The sequence below is a fragment of the Myotis daubentonii genome, chromosome 11, assembly GCF_963259705.1.
Source record: "Myotis daubentonii chromosome 11, mMyoDau2.1, whole genome shotgun sequence".
NCBI lineage: Eukaryota > Metazoa > Chordata > Mammalia > Chiroptera > Vespertilionidae > Myotis > Myotis daubentonii.
In genome coordinates this window covers 8,651,928-8,677,994 of record NC_081850.1, presented here as the reverse complement: position 1 = coordinate 8,677,994, position 26,067 = coordinate 8,651,928, and the positions used below count along the sequence as shown (strand labels likewise).

Sequence of the window (26,067 nt, the reverse complement as noted above, 5' to 3'; positions counted from 1 at the left end):
TTCCATTCAGGTCAAAGACAAAGTATGTACAGTGTCAGCCCTTGTAAGCTGGGAGTTATTTCATGACCCAGTGTATATATTTTGTCTTGCTGAATGTGTCCTTGAAAAGAATATATTCTGCAGTTGTTGGGTGTTGTTCTAATACTATGTTAGGTCAAGTTGCTTGATTGTTATATTTAGATCTTTTATTTTCTAAATGTTTAGTTATTTTTATCAATTTATGTAGCAGTAGTTTCATCATTTTAGCAACTACTGTGACAAGGTGTTAAATTCTTCAACTAGGATTGTGGAATTTTCTGTTTCTCTATTAATTCTGTTTTTTTTCTCCATATATTTGAAAGCACCATTATAAAATGCTTATACATTTACCGTTAGTATATTTTCTGATGAATGGACTCCTTTATTATCATGAAACATGTCTTTGTGTCTCTTGTAACATTCTTTGATTTGAAATATGCTTTGTCTGATATATTGCCACTCCTAACTTCTTATGCTTACTGTGTGCATGCTATGTTTGTTTCCATTGTTTCTATATTTACCTGAGCCATGCCTATATTTACAGTGTGCTTCGTGTAGAAAGCATATGGTAGGGCCTTGCTTTTTTATCCAGTCTGACAGTCTGTGCTTTTCAATTAATTGGTGTGTTATTTCATGTAATTATCAGTATGGTTAGATTTAGGTCTCTACTATTACTGTTTGTTTTCTATTTGCCTCCTCTATTTTTTTTTCTTTCTGTATTATTATTTCTGGCTTCATTGATTATTTTTTGGAATTCCATTTCATTTAATTTATTGTAATTCAGATACCTCATAGAAGTGGAATGATGCAACATTTGTCTCTTTGTGACTGACATATTTCACTTTGCATAATGCCCTGAAGGTTCATCCAGGATAAGGCAGGATTTCCTTATTTTCTAAGGCTGAATGACTAATATTCATTTTATGTTTTTTCATTTTCTTTATCCATTCACCCGTTGATAGACATTCAGGTTGCCTCCACACCTTGGCTAACATGTGTACGTAAATATCTCTTCAAGATTCCGTTTTTTAATTTCTTTGGGTATATATCCAGAAGTGGGATTAATGTATCATACTTCTATTGTTAATTTATTGAGCAACCTCCCTCTCTACTGTTTTCCATAGTGGCTGCACCATTTTACAATTGTACCAACAGTAGAGTAGGGTTTTTCCCCAAACTCTTTGTAAAACTTATTTTATATGTATGAGTGTGTGTGTGCATATGTGTGTGAGTGTGTGTGTGTGTGTGTGTGTGTGTGTGTGTAATGGCCATTCTAACAGGTAGAGATGGTATCTTTTTTAAAATATATATATTTTTATTGATTTCAGAGAGGAAGTGAGAGGGAGAGATATATAGAAATATCAATGATAGGAGAGAATCAATGATGGGCTGTCTTCTGCACATCCCCCATTGGGGATGCTGACTGGGAATCTAACCATGATTTCCTGGTTCATAGGTTGAAGCTCAACCACAGAGTCACTCCTATTGGGCTAGAGATTGTCTTATTGTGATTTTGATTTGCATTTTTCTGATAATTTATGATGTTTAGCATCTTTTCATGCACTATTGACCATTTGTATCTCTCCTTTGGAGAAATGTTTATTCAAGTAGTTTGCCCATTTTTAGTCAGGTTATTATTATTATTTTTTTTGGTTAATGAGTTGTAGAAGTGCTTTTAATATTCTGGATATTGACCCCGTATATGGTATATGGCTTGCATCTATTTTGACCCGTCCTGTACTATACCTTTCCACTGTGTTGTTTCTTTTGCTGCACAGAAGTTTTTAAGCTTAGCCTCATTTGCCTATTTGTGCTTTTGGTGTTATTGACCATTCCATTAATTTTTCCTGTTTATTACTTATTATCTTCTTACTAAAGTTTTGTCTTCGTTCCTAGTTTCTTAAAAGGTATGAGCTGGTTCTGGCCTGTTTGCTCAGTGGTTAGTGTTGGTCAAAGGCACTCAAGGGCACATACCTCGGTTGCAGGTTCCCCAGCCCCAGTAGGGCCATGTGTGGGAGGCAACAAATCAATGTATCTCTCTCATGTCAATGTTTCTGTCTCTCTCCTCCCCTCCTCCCTCCCTTCTACTCTCTCTAGAAATCAATGGAAAAAATATCCTTGGGTATTTATTTCTTTTAAAAAAGGTGTGAGCTAATTTTTTTTTTAATTAAAAAATTTCTCCTTTTCTGGTGCATTCATTTAAGGATATCACTTTCCCTTTAAGAACAGCTTCAGCTGTTGTATTAGTTTGCTAGAACTGCCATAACAAAGCACCACAGATGGGGTGGTTTAAATAGCAGAAATTTATTTTCTCAGAATTCTGGAGGCTAGAAGTTAAAAATCAAGGTTTTATCAATGTTGGTTTCTTTTGAAGCCTTTCTTTGGCTTATAGATGGCTTTCTCCCTGTGTTTACATCATCTTCTCTTTGGAAATCTCTGTTCAAATTCTTATAAGGATACCAGTATATTGGATTAAGGCCCACCTTAATAATGTCATTTTAACTTAATTACCTCTTTAAACAACCTATGGCTAAATACAGTCATATTCTATAGTACTGGGGGATGAGGGCTTTTACATATGAATTTGATAGGGGACACACTACAGCCCATAACTCCATGCCACAAATGTGGTTAGTTGTGATATGTTTTGACATGTATTTATTAGAATCATTCAGTTCATAACATTTCTTCATGTCCCTTGGAATGTTTGTTTTCATCCATATCTCTTTTAGACCAGTATTGCTTAATTTCTAATTATGGAGGTCTTTCTAGATATCTCACTGTTACTGATTTCCACTTTATTCTGTCTTGGGCAAAGAACATACTCTTTAAGTGTAGTCCTTTGAAACTGGTGACTTGTTTTATATGCCTCAGAATGTCACTTACCTTGTGAAGAGTCTGCGTGTACTTCTGCACTTGGGTTTAGTGTTCTATAAATTTAAATAAGATCAATACTGCTTGATAGTGTTTTCAAACCTGTTTCCTTACTATTTACTGTCAGTTTGTTTTTTCATTTACTGAGAAGTATAGTAGTGAGTTTCTTAACTCTAATTATGATTATTTTCTCTTTTTCACTCAGTCATTTTTTTCTTCAGGCATTTTCTCCTACTCTATGGTTTGACTTTTTATTTTCTTACCAGTATCTTACAGAGCAAAAGGTTTTAATCTTAACAGAATCCAACTTACCAATTTTTTTCTTTCATGGATTGTGCTTTTGGTGTCCTATAGATTTGGTGTCCTAATCCCAAGGTCACATAGATTTTCTCCCATGTTATCTTCTACGAGTTATTGTTTCACATTTTATCTTTAGGTTTGTGATCCATTCTGAGTTAATTTTTGTGAAAGGTATAAGATCTGTATCTAGATTCTTATTTCTTATTTATTTATTTATTATTTGGCATGTGAATGTTCAGTTATTCCAGTACTACCATTTATGGAGAAGACAATTCTTTCTCCATTGAATTTCCTTTGCTCCTTTGTCAAAGATCAGTTGACTCTATCTGTGTGGGTCTATTTCTGTGTTCATCATTTTATTCCATTTATTATTTTATCTGTTTTAAAATTTTTTCAATTACAGTTTACTTACAGTATTCTTTTGTATTAGTTATAAGTGTACAGTATAGTGGTTAGACAATCATATACTTTACAGAGTGGTCCCCTTGATATTCCAGTACCCACTTGGCACCATAGTATTGCAAAATGCTAAACTTACACCCCCATGACTATTTTTTAACTACCAATATATATATATTTTTGCCGTGGCGTTATAGTCAGTTGTGACATCCAGTTATGCCAGTCTTCTGCTTTTGTTTTTCTTCAGTATTGTGTTGGCCTTTCTATATAATGTTTACTAGTAGAACCATTTTATTAATCTACTCAAAGTAAGTTGCTGGGATTTTCTTTTTTTTTTTTGAGAACAATGATTTATTTTTATTTTATTTTATTGCTTACAGTCTTACAAAGGGTATTACATATGTGTCCCTTTTTTCCTCCCGCCCTTGACAATCCCCTGGCCTCCCCTACTCCCCAGTGTCTTATGTCCATTGGTTATGCTTATATGCATGCATACAAGTCCTTTGGTTGATCTCTTACGCCCTCCCTCCTGCCCCCCACGCCTCCCCGGCCTTCCCGCTGCAGTTTGACAATCTGTTTGAGGCTGCTCTGCCTCTGTATCTATTATTGTTCAAAAGTTTATAATGGTCTCTATTATCCATGAATGAGTGAGATCATGTGGTATTTTTCCTTCATTGACTGGCTTATTTCACTTAGCATAATGCTCTCCAGTTCCATCCATGCTGTTGCAAATGGTAAGAGTTCCTTCTTTTTTACAGCAGCATAGTATTCCATCGTGTAGATGTACCACAGTTTTCTAATCCATTCATCTACTAATGGGCACTTAGGCTGTTTCCAGATTCTAGCTATGGTGAATTGTGCTGCTATGAACATATGGGTGCATATATCCTTTCTGATTGTTGTTTCTGGTTTCTTGGGATAGATTCCTAGAAGTGGGATCACAGGGTCATATGGGAATTCCATTTTTAGTTTTTTGAGGAAACTCCATAGTGGCTGCACCAGTCTGCATTCCTACCAGCAGTGCACAAGTGTTCCTTCTTCTCCACATCCTCTCCAGCACTTGTCGTTTGTTGATTTGTTGATGATAGCCATTCTCACAGGTGTGAGATGGTACCTCATTGTTGTTTTGATTTGCATCTCTTGGATGATTAGTGACTTTGAGCATGTTTTCATATGTCTCTTGGCTTTCTGAATGTCCTCTTTTGAAAGGTGTCTATTTAGATCCTTTGCCCATTTTTTGATTGGATTGTTTATCTTCTTTTTGTTATGTTGTATGAGTTCCCTATAAATTTTGGAGATTAGGCCCTTATCAGGTATGAAATGGGCAAATATGTTTTCCCACGCAGTGGGTTTTCTCGTTGTTTTGTTGATGGTTTCTTTTGCTGTGCAGAAGCTTTTTATTTTGATGTAGTCCCATTTGTTCATTTTTTCTTTAGTTTCAAGTGCCCTAGGAGCTGTATCAGTGAAGAAATTGCTTCGGCATATGTCTGAGATTTTGTTGCCTTTGGCTTCTTCTAGAATTTTTTATGGTTTCCTGTCGTACAGTTAAATCCTTTATCCATTTTGAGTTTATTTTTGTGTATGGTGTAAGTTGGTGATCTAGTTTCATTTTCTTGCATATATCTGTCCAATTTTCCCAGCACCATTTATTGAAGAGACTATCTTGGCTCCATTGTATGTTCTTGCCTCCTTTGTCAAATATTAATTGAGCATATTGGTTCGGGCCGATTTCTGGGCTCTCTATTCTATTCCATTGACCTATATGCCTGTTCTTGTGCCAGTACCAGGCAGTTTTGAGAACAGTGGCTTTGTAATACATCTTGATATCTGGTATTGAGATCCCACCTACTTTTTTCTTTCTCAGGATTGCTGCAGCTATTCGGGGTCTATTTTTATTCCAGATGAATTTTTGGAGAGTTCGTTCTAGATCTGTGAAGTATGCCGTTGGTATTTTAATGGGAAGTGCGTTGAATTTATAGATTGCTTTGGGTAGTATGGACATTTTAATGATGTTGATTCTACCAATCCATGAACACGGTATGTACTTCCATCTGTTTATGTCTTCCTCTATGTCTTTTTTCAACGTCCTGTAGTTTTCTGAGTAGAGGTCTTTTACCTCTTTAGTTAAGTTTATTCCTAGGTAGCTTAATTTTTTTGGTGCGATGGTGAATGGGATTGTTTTTATAATCTCTCTTTCTGAAAGTTCACTATTGGTGTATAGAAATGCCTCAGATTTCTTGGGGTTAATTTTGTATCCTGCTACATTGCCAAATTCATGTATTAAGTCTAGTAGCTTTTTGATGGAGTCTCTAGGGTTTTGTATGTATAATATCATGTCATCTGCAAATAAGGACAGTTTTACTACCTCTTTTCCAATTTGGATGCCTTTTATTTCTTCTTCTTGCCTAATTGCAATGGCTAACACTTCCAGTACTATGTTGAACAGGAGTGGTGAGAGGGGGCATCCCTGTCTTGTTCCTGTTCTTAGGGGAAATGGTGTTAGTTTTTGTCCATTGAGCATGATGTTGGCTGTGGGGTTGTCATATATGGCTTTTATTATGTTGAGGTATTATCCTTCTACTCCCGCCTTGCTGAGAGTTTTTATCAAAAATGGGTGTTGGATTTTGTCAAATGCTTTTTCTGCATCAATTGATATGACCATGTGGTTTTTTTCTTTCAATTTGTTTATGTGATGTATCACGTTTATTGATTTGCGGATATTGCACCATCCTTGCATTCCTGGGATAAATCCTACTTGGTCATGGTGTATGATCTTTCTGATGTACTGCTGGATCCGATTTGCTAAGATTTTGTTGAGGATTTTGGCATCTATGTTCATGAGAGATATTGACCTATAATTCTCTTTCATTGTGTTGTCTTTACCTGGTTTTGGTATGAGGGTGATGCTGGCTTCATAGAATGAGCTTGGAAGTGTTCCTTCCTCTTGGATTTTTTGTAGTAGTCTGAGGAGGATAGGTTTTAGTTCTTCCTTGAATGTTTGGTAAAACTCCCCTGTGAAGCCATCTGGTCCTGGGCTTTTGTTTGATGGAAGCTTTTTGATGACTGCTTCAATTTCTTCCATAGTTATTGTCCTATTGAGATTTTTGGATTCTTCCTGATTGAGTTTTGGAATGTTGTATTTTTCTAGGAATTTGTCCATTTCCTCCAGGTTGTCTAGTTTGTTGGAGTAGAGCTGTCCATAGTGTTTTTTAAGAATCATTTGTATTTCTGTGGGGTCTGTTGTTATTTCGCCTCTATCGTTTCTGATTTTGTTTATTTGGGTCCTCTCTCTTTGCCTCTTGGTGAGTCTGGCTAGGGGTTTGTCAATTTTGTTTATCCTTTCAAAGAACCAGCTCTTGGTTTCATTGATTTTCTGTATTGTTTTTTTGGTCTCTATGTCATTTATTTCTGCTCTAATCTTTATTATCTCCTTCCTTCTGCTCACTCTGGGGTTTTCTTGTTGCTCTCTTTCTAATTCTTTGAGTTGTAGAGTTAGATGATTTACTACCATTTGTTATTTTTTTTATTGCTTAAAGTATTACAAAGGGTATTACATATGTATCCATTTTATCCCCCCGCCCTAGACAGTCCCCTAGCCTCCCCTATCACCCCGTGTCTTATGTCCATTGGTTATGCTTATATGCATGCATACAAGTCCTTTAGTTGATCTCTTACCCCCCTACCTCCTGCCCCCCAACCCTCCCTGGCCTTCCTGCTGCGGTTTGACAATCTGTTTGAGGCAGCTCTGCCTCTGTATCTATTATTGTTCAAAAGTTTATAATGGTCTCTATTGTCCATGAATGAGTGAGATCATGTGGTATTTTTCCTTTATTGACTGGCTTATTTCACTTAGCATAATGCTCTCCAGTTCCATCCATGACGTTGCAAATGGTAAGAGTTCCTTCCTTTTTACAGCAGCATAGTATTCCATCGTGTAGATGTACCACAGTTTTCTAATCCATTCATCTACTAATGGGCACTTAGGCTGTTTCCAGATCTTAGCTATGGTGAATTGTGCTGCTATGAACATAGGGGTGCATATGTCCTTTCTGATTGGTGTTTCTGGTTTCTTGGGATATATTCCAGAAGTGGGATCACAGGGTCAAATGGGAGTTCCATTTTCAGTTTTTTAAGGAAACTCCATACTGTCTTCCATAGTGGCTGCACCAGTCTGCATTCCCACCAGCAGTGCACAAGTGTTCCTTTTTCTCCACATCCTCTCCAGCACTTGTCGTTTGTTGCTTTGTTGATGATAGCCAGTCTGACAGGTGTGAGATGGTACCTCATTGCTGTTTTGATTTGCATCTCTCGGATGATTAGTGACTTTAAGCATGTTTTCATATGTCTCTTGGCTTTCTGGATGTCCTCTTTTGAAAGGTGTCTATTTAGGTCCTTTGCCCATTTTTTGATTGGATTGTTTATCTTTCTTTTGTTAAGTTGTATGAGTTCCCTATAAATTTTGGAGATTAGGCCCTTATCAGATATGTCATTGGCAAATATGTTTTCCCACACAGTGGGTTTTCTCGTTGTTTTGTTGATGGTTTCTTTTGCTGTGCAGAAGCTTTTTATTTTGATGTAGTCCCATTTGTTCATTTTTTCTTTAGTTTCAAGTGCCCTAGGAGCTGTATCAGTGAAGAAATTGCTTCGGCATATGTCTGAGATTTTGTTGCCTTTGGATTCTTCTAGAATTTTTATGGTTTCCTGTCGTACATTTAAGTCCTGTATCCATTTTGAGTTTATTTTTGTGTATGGTGTAAGTTGGTGGTCTAGTTTCATTTTCTTGCATATATCTGTCCAATTTTCCCAGCACCATTTATTGAAGAGACTATCTTGGCTCCATTGTATGTTCTTGCCTCCTTTGTCAAATATTAATTGAGCATATTGGTTCGGGCCGATTTCTGGGGTCTCTATTCTATTCCATTGATCTATATGCCTATTCTTGTGCCAGTACCAGGCAGTTTTGAGAACAGTGGCTTTGTAATACAACTTGATATCTGGTATTGAGATCCCACCTACTTTGTTCTTTTTCAGGATTGCTGCAGCTATTCGGGGTCTTTTTTTATTCCAGATGAATTTTTGGAGAGTTCGTTCTAGATCTCTGAAGTATGCCGTTGGTATTTTAATGGGAAGTGCGTTGAATTTATAGATTGCTTTGGGTAGTATGGACATTTTAATGATGTTGATTCTACCAATCCATGAACACGGTATGTTCTTCCATCTGTTTATGTCTTCCTCTATGTCTTTTTTCAACGTCCTGTAGTTTTCTGAGTAGAGGTCTTTTACCTCTTTAGTTAAGTTTATTCCTAGGTAGCTTAATTTTTTTGGTGCAATGGTAAACGGGATTGTTTTTATAATCTCTCTTTCTGAAAGTTCACTATTGGTGTATAGAAATGCCTCAGATTTCTTGGGGTTAATTTTGTATCCTGCTACATTGCCAAATTCATGTATTAAGTCTAGTAGCTTTTTGATGGAATCTCTAGGGTTTTGTATGTATAATATCATGTCGTCTGCAAATAAGGACAGTTTTACTTCCTCTTTTCCAATTTGGATGCCTTTTATTTCTTCTTCTTGCCGAATTGCAATGGCTAACACTTCCAGTACTATGTTGAACAGGAGTGGTGAGAGGGGGCATCCCTGTCTTGTTCCTGTTCTTAGGGGAAATGGTGTTAGTTTTTGTCCATTGAGTATGATGTTGGCTGTGGGCCTGTCATATATGGCTTTTATTATGTTGAGGTATGATCCTTCTACTCCCACCTTGCTGAGAGTTTTTATCAAAAATGGGTGTTGGATTTTGTCAAATGCTTTTTCTGCATCAATTGATATGACCATGTGGTTTTTTTCTTTCAATTTGTTTATGTGATGTATCACGTTTATTGATTTGCGGATATTGCACCATCCTTGCATTCCTGGGATAAATCCTACTTGGTCATGGTGTATGATCTTTCTGATGTACTGCTGGATCCGATTTGCTAAGATTTTGTTGAGGATTTTGGCATCTATGTTCATGAGGGATATTGACCTATAATTCTCTTTCATTGTGTTGTCTTTACCTGGTTTTGGTATGAGGGTGATGCTGGCTTCATAGAATGAGCTTGGAAGTGTTCCTTCCTCTTGGATTTTTTGTAGTAGTCTGAGGAGGATAGGTTTTAGTTCTTCCTTGAATGTTTGGAAAAACTCCCCTGTGAAGCCATCTGGTCCTGGGCTTTTGTTTGCTGGAAGCTTTTTGATGACTGCTTCAATTTCTTCCATAGTTATTGTCCTATTGAGATTTTTGGATTCTTCCTGATTGAGTTTTGGAATGTTGTATTTTTCTAGGAATTTGTCCATTTCCTCCAGGTTGTCTAGTTTGTTGGAGTAGAGCTGTCCATAGTATTTTTTAACAATCATTTGTATTTCTGTGGGGTCTGTTGTTATTTCGCCTCTATCGTTTCTGATTTTGTTTATTTGGGTCCTCTCTCTTTGCCTCTTGGTGAGTCTGGCTAGGGGTTTGTCAATTTTGTTTATCCTTTCAAAGAACCAGCTCTTGGTTTCATTGATTTTCTGTATTGTTTTTTTGGTCTCTATGTCATTTATTTCTGCTCTAATCTTTATTATCTCCTTCCTTCTGCTCACTCTGGGGTTTTCTTGTTGCTCTCTTTCTAATTCTTTGAGTTGTAGAGTTAGATGATTTACTACCATTTTTTCTTGTTTTTTGAGATAGGCCTGTAGATCTATAAACTTCCCTCTCAGGACTGCTCTCATTGTGTCCCGTAGGTTTTGGATTGTTGTGTTTTCATTGTCATTAGAGTGTAGGATGTTTTTGATTTCTTCTTTGATCTCATTGTTAACCCAATCAATATTTAATAACATGCTATTCAGCTTCCAAGTGTTTGAGTATTTGGGGTTGTTTTTATTGTAGTTTATTTCTAATATTATGCCATCGTGGTCTGAGAAGATGCTTTTTATGATTTCAATCTTCTTGAATTAGGGGAGACTGCTTGTGACCCAATATGTGGTCTATTTTTGAATATGTCCCATGAGCATCAGAGTGGAATGTATATTCCGTGGCTTTGGAGTGAAGCGTTCTGAAGATGTCTATTAAGTCCATCTGATCTAGTGAGTCATTTAGGATTGCTGTATCTTTGCTGATTGTTTGTCTAGAGGACTTATCCAGTGATGTCAGTGGTGTATTAAAGTCCCCTACTATGATTGTATTGTTGTCAATCTCTCCTTTGATATCTTCCAGGAGTTCTTTTATGAATTTGGGTGCTCCTACATTGGGTGCATATATGTTTACCAGAGTTACATCTTCTTGTTATATTGATCCCTTTAGTATTATGAAGTGGCCTTCCTTATCTCTTGTTATGGCCTTCACTTTGAGGTCTATTTTGTCCGATATTAGTATTGCTACCCCAGCTTTCTTTTCCTTTCCATTTGCCTGAAAGATATTTTTCCATCCCTTCACTTTCAGTCTGTGTGAGTCCCTTCTAATGAGGTGGGTCTCTTGTAGACAGCAGATGTATGGGTCATGTTTTTTTATCCATTCAGCCACTCGATGTCTTTTGGTTGGAGCATTTAGTCCGTTTACGTTTAAAGTTATTATTGAAAGGTACTTGTTTGTAGCCATTTCTTTTTTTGTGTGGCTGTTTTCTTTCTGAGCTTTTTCTTTTTTTTTACACCAGTCCCTTTAGCATTTCTTGTATTGCTGGCTTGATGGTGATAAACTCCCTTAGCCTTTTTTTGTCTGTGAAGATTCTTATTTCCCCTTCAATTTTGAATGATAGCCTTGCTGGATAGGGTATTCTTGGATTCAGTCCTTTCCTTTGCATCACTTTGTAAATTTCCGTCCATTCTTTTCTGGCCTGATGTGTTTCTGTTGAGAAATCATTTGACAATCTAATGGGAGATCCCTTGTATGTAACTTTCCGTCTCTCTCTTGAAGCTGTAACATTCTCTCTTTGTCCTGAACATTTGCCATGGTAATTATTATGTGTCTTGGTGTGGGTCTTTTTGGGTTCACCTTGTTTGGGACTCTCTGGGCTTGTGTGACTTTTTCTTCCCCACCTCAGGGAAGTTTTCTGATATTATTTCTTCGAGTAGGTTTTCTAATCCGTGTTCATCTTTCTGTTGTTCTAGCACCCCTATTATTCGTATGTTGTTTCGTTTCATGTTGTCCCAAAGCTCCCTTAGGCTCTCTTCCTGTCTTTTAATTTTTTTCTCCAATTGCTGTACAGTTTGGGGGTGTTTTGCTTCCTTGTCTTCTAATTCACTAATTCGGTCCTCCGCTTCTCCTAGTCTACTATTGATACTTTCAATGGTGTTTTTTATTGCAGCTATATCACTCTTCATTTCTTCTTGGGTCTTACTTAAGTTGTTGATTTTTTCATCTGTTTCTTGTAGCTTCTTCCATATGTTATTGATTTTTTCATCTGTTTCTTCTTGCTTCTTGCATAGGTAGTTGACTTTTTCATCGGTTTCTTCTAGATTCTTGCATAACTTGTTGACTTTTTCCTCCGTCCGGTTTATGCACTCTAGGACCCTTATTCTGAATTCTTTTTCTGTCATGTTGCATGCCTCTATATCATTTAGCTGGTTTTCTGGCGAGTCCTCTTTTTCTTTCCTTTGGGTGTTTCTTTGTCTACCCATGTTTGATCTCACCTACATATCTAGACGTTGAGTCATTCAGTGGCTGCTCCCTGGGTGGCAGTGACTCCTTGGGCTGTAGTTGCTCTTCGGGCGGTTGCCGTAGCCGCTGTCCTCAGTTGGCAGCAGCTCCTCTGGTGGGTGCTGTTCACAGCTGTGGTGACTCTTCTGGCTGGTGCGGGGAGGTTTCACGTACAGCTGCTGTTCCTCAGACAGAGGGTGTGGTGCTCAGGAAGCTGCTGTTGCTTGGATCTGCTGCGTTGATTTAAAGGCACAAAATACAACACAACAAGGCACCACGTACCAGGCACTTTCCAGGGGAACTCTGCCCTTCCTGGCCGCAAACCGTCTCACCAGCTGAGTAGCTTCGCCAGTTTGGGGTGGGTGTTATTAGTTTCAGCTGCTTACTCCATCTGCTCTGGGAGACGACCTGGGACGCGTATGCCTATATCGCCGCCATCTTCCTTCTCCTGGTTGCTGGGATTTTGATGATGGTTTTGTTGAATGTGTATAGACCAAGTGGGAAGAGCTGACATCTTAATACCGAGTCTCTTTTTCCATGATGTGGACTGTCCTTTTCCATTTATTTAGATCATCTTTGGTTTCTTTCAGCAGAGTTCTGTAGTTTTCCTCATCTAAATCTCATACAATTTTTTGAAAAGATTTATACCTAAGTATTTCACTTTCTTGGAAGCTAATAGAAATGTCTAGTGGTTTTAATTTCACATTCCATTTGTTGATGGCTGGTACGTAGGAGAGCAGTTGACTGTTTATTAACCTTGTATTCTCAGTATTGATGTAATCATTTGTTCCAGAAATTTCTTTGGGATTTTCTACATAGACATCTCGTCATCTGCAGACAAAGGCAATTTTATCTCTTCTTTCCCAATCTGTGTATCTTTTATTTCCTTTTTTTTGTCTTTTTTTGTCTTCTTACATTAGGAATTCTAGTGTGATATTGAATAGGAGTGCTGAGAGCAGACATCCTAGTCTTGTTTCTGATCTTAGCAGGACAGCATCAAGTTTCTCATAATTAAATATGATGTTAACTGTAGACTTTGCACTCTTTATTTAAGCACTAGAGGCCCGGTGCACAAATTCATGCACAGGTGTGGTACTTCGGCCTGGCCAGAAATCAGGGCTGATCAGGGAGCCGGCTGGCTAATCTCCCATGGTCCCTCCCCCTGGGTGGGCAGTGGGAGGTTGGCCGGCTGGAGGGAGGGATCACAGGAGGTTGGCTGTGGGAATGCACTGACCACCAGGAGGCATCTCCTGCATTGAGCATGTGTCATAGCAACTGGTGGACCGGTCGTTCAGTCGTTTGGTCGCTTAGGCTCTTCAGAAGGGGATGGGCAATAGTATCCCACATGGGACAGGCCTCCCTCCTAGTGAGAGGTGGAGAGACAGTGGGCATAGCCCATTCTTATCCTAAGTCTAATAAAATTAATACTGATTACTTAATGCCATCTAATATCTAGTCAGTGTTCAGATTCCCATGATTGCCTCAAAAATGTCTAAACATTTCCCTAGCCAATTTGGCACATTGGTTAGAGCATTGGTCTTCAGACAGAAGTGTCACAAGTTCAATTCCTGGTCAAGAGTATGTACCTCAGTTGTCGGTTCAATCCCTGGCTCTGGTTGGGGCGCGTGAGTGAGGCAACCAGTCAATGTGTCTCCCTCACAAAAGTAGATGTTTCTCCCTCTCTGGTCCCTCCCATCCATTCTCTCTAAGGATCAATGGAAAAATATTTTTAAAAGAAGTCTAAACAAAGGTCCTCACCTTACATTATCGATGTCTCCTCATCTTCCTTTAATTCCATAAGAGTGCTTGTACACTCCAGCTCACACTCCCTTTCTCTCCCTTCCTGCCTCTGCTATTAACTTGTTGAAGGCTTTACATTTTAAGAAAATTACAAACATGTCAATTCACCTTAGTACTTCGACCGCATTTCTTGACTCATTTTCTCTATATCTAGAATATCATGATCACACCAAACAATATTCACAATAATTCTCTAACATCATTTAACACCCAGTTGTCATTCATAGTCCCCAAAATGTTCATTTGTGCAAACAAGGCCTATACATGACATCTGATGAGTGGTTTATCTCCTATGCAGCTTGGTATTAAGAAAAATCTCTCCTGTTATAAAACTTCTTTATGAAATGGATTGTTGAAGATCTGGGCCAATTGCCAACTGCCCATTCTTAATCAAGACATATTTCAATTCTTGGGAAGCTAATCTTGGATATATAAGTGGAGGGGAGGTTGAAATAGGTTATGTCTTCCACCCTGCTTCAAGTCCCCCTCAAAATCTGCATTCTGTGGAGCCTGTAGTGCTCTGTATTTTTAATTTCCTGAGCCTTGTCCTTTAGCCTCAGGGCAGACATGAATGCGGAACTTCTGTTTTCACTATGATAGTTACTTTATTTCTCAATGTGAATGAACACCTGTGGCCACTCAGAGGTCCTTTCCTCTTAATTGAGTCCACACAGTGACAAAGTCTCACCAGCTGCTGTGGGCTTCATTTCCCAACCAGGCATTGGGGCTGAGCCCACTGGTGGCCTAGGTCTGGGGCCCTATTGACAGGACACTGGTTAAGGATGAGCTACTGCCTTCCATATCTCCCCTCACTCGGGCTGACCTGGGATGCTAGATGGGACCTTCCTCCTAAGCACCCTCCACTGCTCTTCTCTTTCCCCAGCTCTGACTGTGCAACTTGACTCTTCTCTAGGAAGAGCACTCAGCGACCAGGAGTATGGCTCCAGAGCTCCTGGCAACCAGGGATAAGGTGAGTCCTGAAATTTCTTTCCAGCTCTTGCAGGATGGCCCCGTTGCCTTTTCTTGTCCTAATTAATACCTTGCTGGCATTAGGCAATACGCTACCCTGACCTTGGGCGTGTGGCCCATCTTACCTGGAGCCTTTTCATTCACGACTCAGGAATTCACCAAGTAGAAAACTAATTGAAGTTAAATTAAAAATACTGGACATTCGTGCTTCAGTGCCCAGTGATTCCCAGGGCCTAATAAAGTGGAGGAATGCTGTCGAGGGAGGAAGTGACTGCCTCCTCCGCCTCCCCGCCATGGACTTGGCAAGTTGAAGAGCTGAGGGAAGGCATTTCTGTTGAAATAAGGCTGGAAGCGTAGTGTGTCTGTCTGGGCGACTCACCATATGGGAAGCTTGGAGCTGCTTTTCTCTGTGTAGAGGGAAGGGTGCTGAACTGTTTTCATTTTTGACTCAGATAGATGTAGTCTGGCTGGACCCATGCTTTATATTTAAATGAGTTTCCACAGATTGGAAGATTACACCTAAAGGTCTGGATTGCCAACTTCTCTGAGAAGAGATTATTTCCCACTGTCCTACAGCTACACTCTTGGACAGATGGCTCGTGGCTGGAGACAAACAGCGTCTCCACTGTGTGGTCAGGCCCTTGTGCCCCTTCACCCCAAGGCCAAGTGCCTGCTTCTCTCACTCATTACTTGCCCGGCCCCTGAAGGCTTTGCCTTCATCTCCTCTGAGCCTGGATGGAGAAAGTTCAGACGCCTGAAAGCCAGGCTGAGGAGTATGGACTTGAACTTGGAGCAAGATAGGCTTTGAAGGATTTTGAGAAAGAGTTTGCCATGTTGAAACCAAGGATTTGGAAATACATAATGGGATGGATATATATCCTAATAGAAAGATGTTCTCATCTCTCAGGCAGCATGGGAACTTTCATAATCAGATGCAGTTAGCATTTCCTGGCCACCTGCATAGATGCTGTGGGCACTCTGTGCTGGTTATACTAGTCGCTCAGCATAGCGTCAGCTGTGCTCATTCGGATTTGTATTGCCTGTTCTAGAAATAAGGCAGATTTTTTTTTTTTGCAAGATTTAAACTTCATGTAAATACTGGGCTCATATGGTAGATATTTGCCTATTAATGTATAAGTTAAAAATCTTTGGTTTTGATGTTATCAGACATCATTGAGACCTGTGTGTCCCTCAATTGTCAAATCTTTTATACCTTTGAGGAAAACATGTGTATATAGTGCATACAATTCAGGATGTTCCCTAATGTAAGAGGGAAACTTTTCTTTTGAATGTTTCACTTTACCATTTATAGTGTTAATAGAGAAGCATTCTTGGCCAGAGTGAAATGCTGTGCCAGCTTACTTTCCCCATACCTCTCTGCCACTTCCTGTGGGATCCTCAGCATACCCTGAACCTAATCCTGTCTATGACCAACAATGTTTCCTTTGCTTCGCTTCCTTGTGGAAAGTTGATACCAGGCAAGAGCATCTGAGTGGGTTAGTTTTTAAGGTGAAGTTTCCATACCTGGAAGAGTATCAGGCACTCAACATACTTGTTTCATAAAGAGACCAAATATTAACTAATTTTGAAAGAATGAAAGAACCAAAGGGGTTTGTTTTGCTGTTTGTTATTTGAGGCATAGAAATTACATATTTTAGGATTCTTTAAATTGCATTTTCAGATACTTTGTATGTGTCAGACCTGAATTATATAGAATATTATACCTATATATACACACAACATGACACTTAGCCATTTCTGCTCAGGGCTTTTTCCTGAAAGGAGAAATTGGAATATTGTATTTTACCAACATTCCCTTCAGGTTTTGCTAATATGCACTTTAAAACTCTTCCAGCCTCTACCCATCACACGGTTCCAAAGCTGCTCCATACTTTTAGGTTACAGTAGTGTCCCACTCTCATAACCAGAATCGGGATTAGTCTGCTAGGGCTGCCATTTCAAAATACCAAACTGCTGGCTTAGCCAACAGAAATTATTTTCTCCTCGTTCTCAAGGCTGGGACGTCTAAGATCAAGGTGCCAGCTGACTGGGTTCCGGGCAGATGGCTGTCTGCTCGTTCTGTGCTCACATGGCAGAGACAGAGAGGGAATGAGCGCTGGTGTCTCCTTTTCATGTACGGCACCTGCCTATCGTATCAGGGCCCCTCTATGTCCTCATTTAACCTGACTTCCTTGGGGGCCATATTGTTATTGGAGAAATTGGGTGTCCTATTCCCCACTGGGTGGTGGGGTGGAGTTCTTACCGTATCTCAAGAAAAATAACTTTATGGGACTCACATGAGATAATGAGTGATTTTTATTTGCATTGAATTACAATCCTGGGTTCCCAAGTCCCATTTCCCTTTGTCTAGTCACAGAAGAAGTGCAGCTGGGGTTTGAGTAGAGCTAGAAGCAGAGTCAGAGTCCAGAGTTTTCTTCCCATGTTGGAACTGGGTCCAGTCCAGCATCAGGCTAGCAGCTGTCCATTAGTCCATTGTGTGTAGGTGTCCACATGGCTGTGGGCCATAGGCCATGGGGGCAAATGCAGGAGAGCGCACCTGGAGCAGTAAGAGTCCCAAGAGTATAAGAGAAGGAACTCTTGTTTAGCACCCTTACAAGCAGCCACGCCCATTCTGACCAGTGGCCTGTTCCCAGGTGAGACTGACAGGCAAGTTCCTTCCTGATGTCACCCCAACTTTACGGGGCATGTGTCTATTCTGCCTGTCCAGTCCCATCCCCCAGTGATCTGTGGGGAATAGGCTGGTGGCTCCCTGGGGAGTGTAAAGCTTTAGCTTCCTAGTGAAGCTGCACAAATGACATGCCTATAATATTTGGCTCTGCAGGGAGGGGAGACCCCCAAAAAGCTGGCTGTAAAGCTGCAGAGGACTATGCAGTTGTTCTTGTTCGTCCCTTTTGCTCCTTTCCTGTTGTTAATAACTAGGTTAATTACAATGGTATCAGTGTCTCCAGATATACACACATTGGGGGGGTTAAGGCTTAAGGTATGAATTTTGGGAGGACACAGTCAGCCTGTAGCTGACCCCATAAATCTTGTGACTGTGGAGAAACCTTTAGTCAAAATTTACAACGTGTCAGGGAATCCACAAGCGAAAATTCATAGGAGTAGAGAGAAACCTGTGAATACACTGAATGTGAAACTCTGCATGTAAAATCAACATACAAACATCAGTTGTGTTTCCATACATTTCCAGTGAACTATCTAAACAAGAACTTTTTAAAATTTTATTTATAATAGCATCAAAAAGAACAAAATGCTCAGCAGTGAAATTAATGAAGTAAGCAAAAGTTTTGCTCATTAAAAACTACAAAACATTGCTGCAATTACAGATGACCTAAATCAGTGGAAAGTCTCCCCATGCTTATGGATTGGAAGACAATATTGCTAAGATGACAGCAGCAGTGAAAGTGATCTATAGATGCAGTCCAGTCCCTATCAAAATCCCATGTGTGTTGTAGAAATAGAAAAACCTGTCCTAAAATTCATTTGGAATCTCACAGGACCCTGAATAGCCAAAACCAGTTTAAAAAGAAAAAGAACAATTGGAGGATTCACACTCTCTGATTTCAATACTTAGTGCCAAGCTACAAACAGAAAACTGTTGTATTGCCAAAAGGATAAAAATATAGATGACAGAGTAGAATTGAGAGCTCAGAAAAAAATAATCCTCACATATATCGTCAGCTGATTTTTGGCAAGGGTGCCAAGACCATTCAGTTGGAAAAGTATCGAGTCCATTCAGTTGGACACCTGGATATCCACAGCTAAAAGAACACACTTAAGATAAATGAAACATTAGAAAACTTATGCAAAGAAACAGAAGTTATTATGAATAGGCATATGGAATGTTCAGAACTGAAAAATACATACCTGAAGAAAAGCAGTAGCAGATTCAAGGGAACAGAAATCAATGAACTAGAAGATAGAACAATATAAATTACTCAATCTGTACAACTTGGAGAAAATATACTGAAGAAAAAATGAACAGTCTCACGAACTGTGGGAATATAACAAAATATCTAATGTGTACCATTGTAGTTCTGGAGAATAAGTGAAGGAGGACGGGGTTGAAAAAGTATTAGAGAATCAATGGCTGCAAAGCCCCCAAATATGGCAAGAGATGTAAACCTACAGATCCATAAAGTCAAGTGTATGTCAAACCTGATAAACCCACTGAAATCCACGCCAAGACACATTATAATGAATCTTTTGAACACTAAAAATCAGGAAAGCACCTTTAAAGGAGCCAGAAAAAAATAACACATTTTTCTCATTGTGGGAAAAACTGTTAGAATGGTAGTGGATTTCTCATCAGAAACCACAGAGGTTAGATGGAAAGGGTGCAATGTTTTTTAGGAGCTGAAAGAAAAGAATTGTTAATGCCAAGTCCTGTAGCAAATGAAAATATCTTTCATGAATGAAGGGGGAGATCAGGAAATTCACAGATGAAAGAAACTGAGAATTTGTTTCCAGGAGAATGAATAAAGGCAATTTTATTAACAAATGGAAACAATAAAAGAGGGAACCGTGGAACATCTGTGCGCAGTAAAGAATTAACATAGCAGGCTTGATACCTCTATCCTTAGAGCGTCCTGTTGGCTAGATCATCCTCTGGCTGGCTTCAGGGCCTTGCATTTCAGGAGGGTTGGCAACATTCCCAGAACTGATATGAATGGCTCACTGGGCCTAAAGTATGCAGTGGGTTGGTTTATACTGAACACCTGCTTTCCTTCTGGGACCTTGATTTATAATATGTGCTAGGCAGAGGGTGCCTCTGGGCCAGCTCCTACTAAAAAAGTTGAGTACTGAGCCTCTTATGAATTTTATGTTAGACAACATTTAACACATATTGTCACAAGGCCGTATTGGAGGACTTAAGTGCGCCAGGTGTGTCTCCACTGGGAGAGGATTCTTGGAAGCTAGTTGCTGGTTTCCTCCGGACTTTGTTTCTCATACCATTTCCCTTTGTGGATTTTGCTTTGTATCCTTTTGTTGTAACTGCAGCCATGCGTACAACTATATGGTGTGTCTTGTGAATCCTTGTAGTGAACATCAAACCTAAGGGTGGTCTTGGGAACCCTGGATGCAATCAGGATGAAAAAGAACACAGTAAGGAAAAATAGGGTAAATACAGTAGGCACTTCTCCTATACATGAGTTTTCTAAAGTAATTTTGGTGGTTGAAACAAAAATAATTGCATGGCTGATGTGATCCTAAATGTATACAAAGGAAGTACTTAAGAAAGTTACATTTTAAGTAAGAAGGGTAAGAGGATGTATTGGGAAATAAGGTTTCTATATTTCATTCAAACTGGTAAAATGACATGAGCAGGAAATTGGTTAGTATTGTATACATAATGTATCCCCTAGAACCGTGGTTGGCAAACCGCAGCTCGCGAGCCACATGCAGCTCTTTGGCCCCTTGAGTGTGGCTCTTCCACAAAATACCACGTGTGGGCGCGCGTACAGTGCAATTGAAACTTCATGGCCCATGCGCAAAGTCGGTTTTCGGCCTGGGCTAGTCTATTTTGAAAAAGTACTGTTGATATTTGGCTCTGTGACTAATGAGTTTGCCAACCACTGCCCTAGAACAACCACTAAAAATGCTATACAAAGAGATATACTAAAAAACTATAAATTAATCAAAATTCAATTTTTGAAATAGCTCAAGTAACCCACCAGAAGTCAGTAATAAGAAAACTGAGAGAGCCTAAGTGCCCATCAGCAGACACGTGGATTAGAAAACTGTGGTACATCTATACAATGGAATTCTAAGCTGCTGTAAAAAAGAAGGAATTCTTACCATTTGTAACAGCATGGATCAAACTAGAGAGCATTATGTTAAGAGAAATAAGCCAGTCAGAGAAAGATAAATATCACATAATCTCACTCATTTGTGGAGTATAATGAACAACATAAACTGATGAACAAAAATAGAACCAGAGACATAGAAGCATCGAACAGACTGTACAACCTATGAGGGAAGGCAGGGGGGTGAGGGAGTAAGAGATCAACCAAAGGACTTGTATGCATGCATCTGAGCAAAACCAATGGACACAGACAGTAGGGGGGTGAGGGCTTGTGCTTGGGGGAAGCAGTGGCGGGGGAAAGGTCAATGGGGGAAAAAAGGAGACTCATGTAATACTTTAAACAATAAAGAATTTTAAAAAAGAAAGAAAACAGAAACAAAATTAGAATGCTCACTGAGAGACTGGCACAGTGGATTAAAACAACCATATGCTCTATCTAAATGAAACGTCAAATACAATGTAGACAGGTTAAAACACAAGGATAAAAAAGGTGCATCATGTAAACATTAATCAAATACAGGAGTGACTATATGAATAGACTTAGGTAGACTTCAAAGCAAGGAGAGTTACCAGACACAGAGGGTCAGTTCACCTGGAGGACATTATGATCTTCAATGTATGCACATCAAATAACAGGGCTTCAAAATATGAGAACAAAAAATTGAAAGAAGAAATGGACAAATCAACAATTCAAGACATAAGTATCTTTCTCTCAAAGATAGAATAGCTAGACCCCAAATCAGTAAGAACTTATCAACACCATCAAACAACAGAATCTAATCAACATTTACAGAACATTCCACCCAACAGTAACAAAGTACATATTCTTTTCAAGTGCCCTCAAAAACATATACCAAGATAGACATATTCTGGGCTGTAAAACAACACATAATACAAAATAAAAATTTATTTACTGTAACAAACTTTTACAAATTGAAATCATACAAAAGTGTGTTCTCTGACCACAATGGAATCAGACTTGAAATCATTAAGAGGAAGTTAACAGAAAAATCTCTAAGCATTTAGAAAAGAAATAACACACTAGAAGGAATGATCCATGAATCAAAAAAAAAAATGAAGTCTCAAGCGAAATAAAAACACACATGAAAAGGAAATGCAATATATCAAACTGTGTGAGATGCAGTTAGAGGAGTCCTGAGAGTAAAACCAATAGCACTAAATAAATATATATGTTAGAAAACAGAAGATGTCTTAAGTCAGTCATCTAAGCTTCCACCTTAAGAACCTACCAAAAGCTTCCTTACGAACCTAAATGAACTCAGAGTGAACAAATGGAAGAAAATAATAATTATAAAGGCAGAAATCAATAAAATTGAAAAATAAAAAGAATAGAGAGAAAAGGTGAAATGAGAGTTTCTTCTTTAAAAACAAAATTGACAAACATTGAGCAAGACTAAGAAAAAGAGATTAGACACAAATTACCAGTGTCAAGAATTTAAAAAGGGTTATTATTACAACTCTAGCCATCAGAAAATTTCGATGAAATGAACCTATTTCTTGAAAAACAAAAACTACCTTAACTTGCCCGATACGGAATAGATTATTTGAACAGCCATATAACTTTTAAGGAAGTCCAATTTGTAATTTAAAACCCCCCACAGAAGAAAGCTATAGGTCCAGGTGATTTCACTGTGGAATTCTGCCACCTGTTTAAAGGAGGCTTAGTACCAATGCTATATAATTTCTTCCAGAAAACAAAGTGAGGGGAACACTTTCCATTTCACTTTATGGGGCAGGTATTAAGCTGATATCAAAAGCAGACAAGGACAACAGAAATCTAAAACTGGAGATCAACATCTCTCATGAATATAGACATGAAAATCCTTAAATTATTAACAAATTGAATTCAACAATATATAAAAGTAACTATATACCATTACCAAGGACCATTTATTCCAGGATACAAAACTGAATCCATATTTGAAACTCAATTAATGTAACCCACAATATTGATTAAAGAAAAAAACCACATGATTACATCAGTTGATGGAGTATTTGACAAAAATATTTGACAAAACTTAGCAACCATTTCTGAAAAGCACAGAACAATAGTAACAGATGGCAACTGCTCTATTTTGTAGGGACATCTACAAAAAATCTAGAGCTAATTTTTTATTGCTAACATTTATATAACAAAATTTCTTATTTTAACGATTCTTAAATATATATCAGGTCCTTGAATAATGTGTTTTGGTTCAATGCCATTTTGTTATAATGATGATTTACTGTAAGAACCTAACTGGTTTATATCAATTAGCCTATGGTAAAATTGGTTTCATGATACATCATTTTGCTTAAAATCACAGAACCTATAAACAATGTTAAGTGAGGAATTACTGTCCAGTTAAGTTGCATAAAGTACATTCACAGTGTTGTACAGCTGTCATTCTCCATTTCCAAATTTTTTTCATATTCCCAAAGTGAAAGTCTGTTCATTAAAACAATAACCCCCCGTTTCCCATTCTTCCCAGTTACTGGTAACCTCTATTTTACTTTGTGTCTCTATGAATTTGCCTATTCTATGTACCTGTTATAGTGGAATCAAACAATATTTGTCCTTTGTGACTGGATTATTTCACTTTATTATAGCATAATGTCTTCAAGGTTAATCCATAATTTAGCATGTATCAGAATGTCCTTTTTTAAGGCTGAATAATATACAATTATCTGTACATACTTGAGCAAATGTGAATACTGCTGTTATGGACATTGGTGTATAACTATCTGTTTGAGTCTCTGCTTTCAGTTCTTTGCTGGCCCCTATGGTAAATTGTATGTTTAACTTTTTGAGGAAATGCCCAACTCTTTTCCATAGAAAACACAATTTTACTTTTATCACTAACAATGCCCAAAGGTTCCACTTTCTCCACTCCCTGCCAAAAAATTATTATTTTCTGTTTCTTTGGTATCCTAGTGAGTGTGATGTGGTATCTCCGAATTCCTAATGCTGGAGATATAAAGTTTCCCTCCTTATATCAAGAACAACACAAGGATGTCTGCTCTTACCACTCTTATTCATTAATGTGCCAGAAGTGCTACAATAAAGGCAAGAAGAGGAAATGAAATGCAGACAGATTCTAAGGGAAGAAATAAACCTGTCCCTATATGCAGATGCCATCATTGTCTATGTAGAAAATCTCAAGGAACCTAGGAGAAAAAGTATTCAGAGCTGTCAAGTGAGTTCAGCCAGGTTGCAGGATTCAAGATAAACATACAAACAGTTGTACTTCTGTATCATAACAATGAACATACGGCCACTGAAACGAAAAATATAATTTTAAAAAGAAGAAATGCTTACCAAAACATATATATGACTTGTATGCCGAAAACCCCAAATGTCGATGAAAGAAATAAAAAGAACATGAGTTCATGGACTTGAAGAGTCAACGTAGTAAAGATGTCAGTTCTCCCCCAATTGATACACAGGTTTAATGCAAATCTTGTCAAAATTCCAGTAACTTTTTGTTGGTCGCTATAGATGAGATTATTCTAAAATGTATATGGAAAGGCACATGCCCTAGAATAGCTAAAATACCTTTAATGAACAATGAAGTTGGAGGAATTGCCCTGGCTGATTCCAAGACCTGCTGTATAGCTACAGGTATCAACACTGTTGTTGCAGTGCCACGAACGTAGAGATCAGCAGAGCAGAAGAGAGAACTCCTAAATAGACTTACCAGCCATGTGGGCAGGGGATTTGTAGTGTTGACACGTGGCATCAGGGTTCAGCCGTGGGCAAACTACGGCCCGTGGGCCGAATCCGGCCCGTTTGAAATGAATAAAACTAAAAAAAAAAAAAGACCGTACCCTTTTATGTAATGATGTTTACTTTGAATTTATATTAGTTCACACAAACACTCCATCCATGCTTTTGTTCCAGCCCTCTGGTCCAGTTTAAGAACCCATTGTGGCCCTCGAGTCAAAAAGTTTGCCCACCCCTGGGTTAGAAGCTGGATCAATGGGTCTCATCCAGGTGCCCCACACCAGCCTTCTTGCTGCCTCAGTGCTGGTTAGTAGCGTAGGTGAACTGATTAGTGGGTGTGGCTGGCCCCTGGGTGAGCAGGATGTGTTTCTATTACAGACAATAATCGCCTTCGGAGATGTAGCTGTGGCCTTCACCGAGAGAGAGTGGAAGCTGTTAAGTCCTGCCCAGAGGACCCTGTATCGGGATGTAATGCTGGAGACCTGCAGCCATTTGGGGTCGCTAGGTAAGGACAGCCCTTTTCAGGTCTTGGAGTCTGCGTGTGGTCATTTCAAGATTTAGGCAGCAGCCGCCAGGCTTTTGGCTGAGAAAGAAAACTAATATTTTCCCTGCATCCCCAGGAAATGTCTGGGTTCTCTAGCTTTGAAAATTTTGAAGTTAGTTAGGTGTGAATGTGGTGTCTTACTGCATTTCATTCCATGAAGTGACTGTTTCCAGTCCCCTTCCTCCCAAAAGGTGGTGCTGCAAACGGGGGAATATTTGTGTTCAACCCAGCACAGGGGAGAATGAGTGTCCTGCTTTTAGGCCCAGAATTACCCCTCCTTAGTCACTCTGTTAGCATTCAGAGAGCCTTTGCCCTCCTCTGTGCCTCCTCACCCCCTTCTGGGTTATTGTGTTCCCAGCTGACTCTAAGTTCTGATTGCCTTTTAATCCACTAACCCACGGTCACCTTGCTTTCTTTTCCTGTGAGTAGGAATTGCCTTTTCCAAACCAAGATTCATCACACAACTGGAGCAAGGGGACGAGCCCTGGCGAGAGGAGAGCGAATGCCTTCTGGAACTCTGTCCAGGTGAGTGAGAAGCACCAAGCAGACACGGACACAGGCCAGTGAGGCGCTCAGTGGGTGAGGAAGGAGTAGCATCTGTGAGCTCCTGGGGGGAAGCTCTTCTCCAGCCCTCCCTTCCATGCCCTCCTGCCCACCACAGAGAGGGCCTCCCTGGCACACTGCCCTCCTCCCCCGGAGCATCACTCTGCTCACTTGGCAGCCCTTCTCCAGCACACCTTGGATCTCCCTATTCTTGGGCTTTTCTTGTTGGGCCTGATCTGTATAACTTGCCATCTGAGCCTAAGTCATCTGCCCCTGCTAGACAGTGTCCTGTTACTATTCTTAACCTGGTAACATTTTTGTGCATTGATTCTAGTCATACATTCCATTAACTTTTTTTAAATTTTATGATGGATTATTTAAGATTACAACCAGGTATAAAGAATTATGCAGTGAGTGCCACTGTG

General features: G+C 39.1%; 1 protein-coding gene across 6 annotated transcripts in view; it reads left to right on the top strand.

Moving 5' to 3' along the window:
• ZNF169 (zinc finger protein 169) overlaps positions 1–26,067 on the top strand; it is a 62,681-nt gene that overhangs the window by 11,788 nt on the left and 24,826 nt on the right. For 4 of the 6 annotated variants that reach the window (XM_059656436.1, XM_059656438.1, XM_059656434.1 and 1 more), the window contains 3 exons: positions 14,919–15,005; positions 24,934–25,060; positions 25,529–25,624. In XM_059656436.1, coding sequence (XP_059512419.1) covers positions 14,973–15,005; positions 24,934–25,060; positions 25,529–25,624 — 256 coding nt within the window. In that variant the 5' untranslated portion in view covers positions 14,919–14,972. The remainder of the gene's footprint in view (positions 1–14,918; positions 15,006–24,933; positions 25,061–25,528; positions 25,625–26,067) is intronic. The other 2 variants (XM_059656439.1, XM_059656440.1) reach the window with 1 other exon arrangement.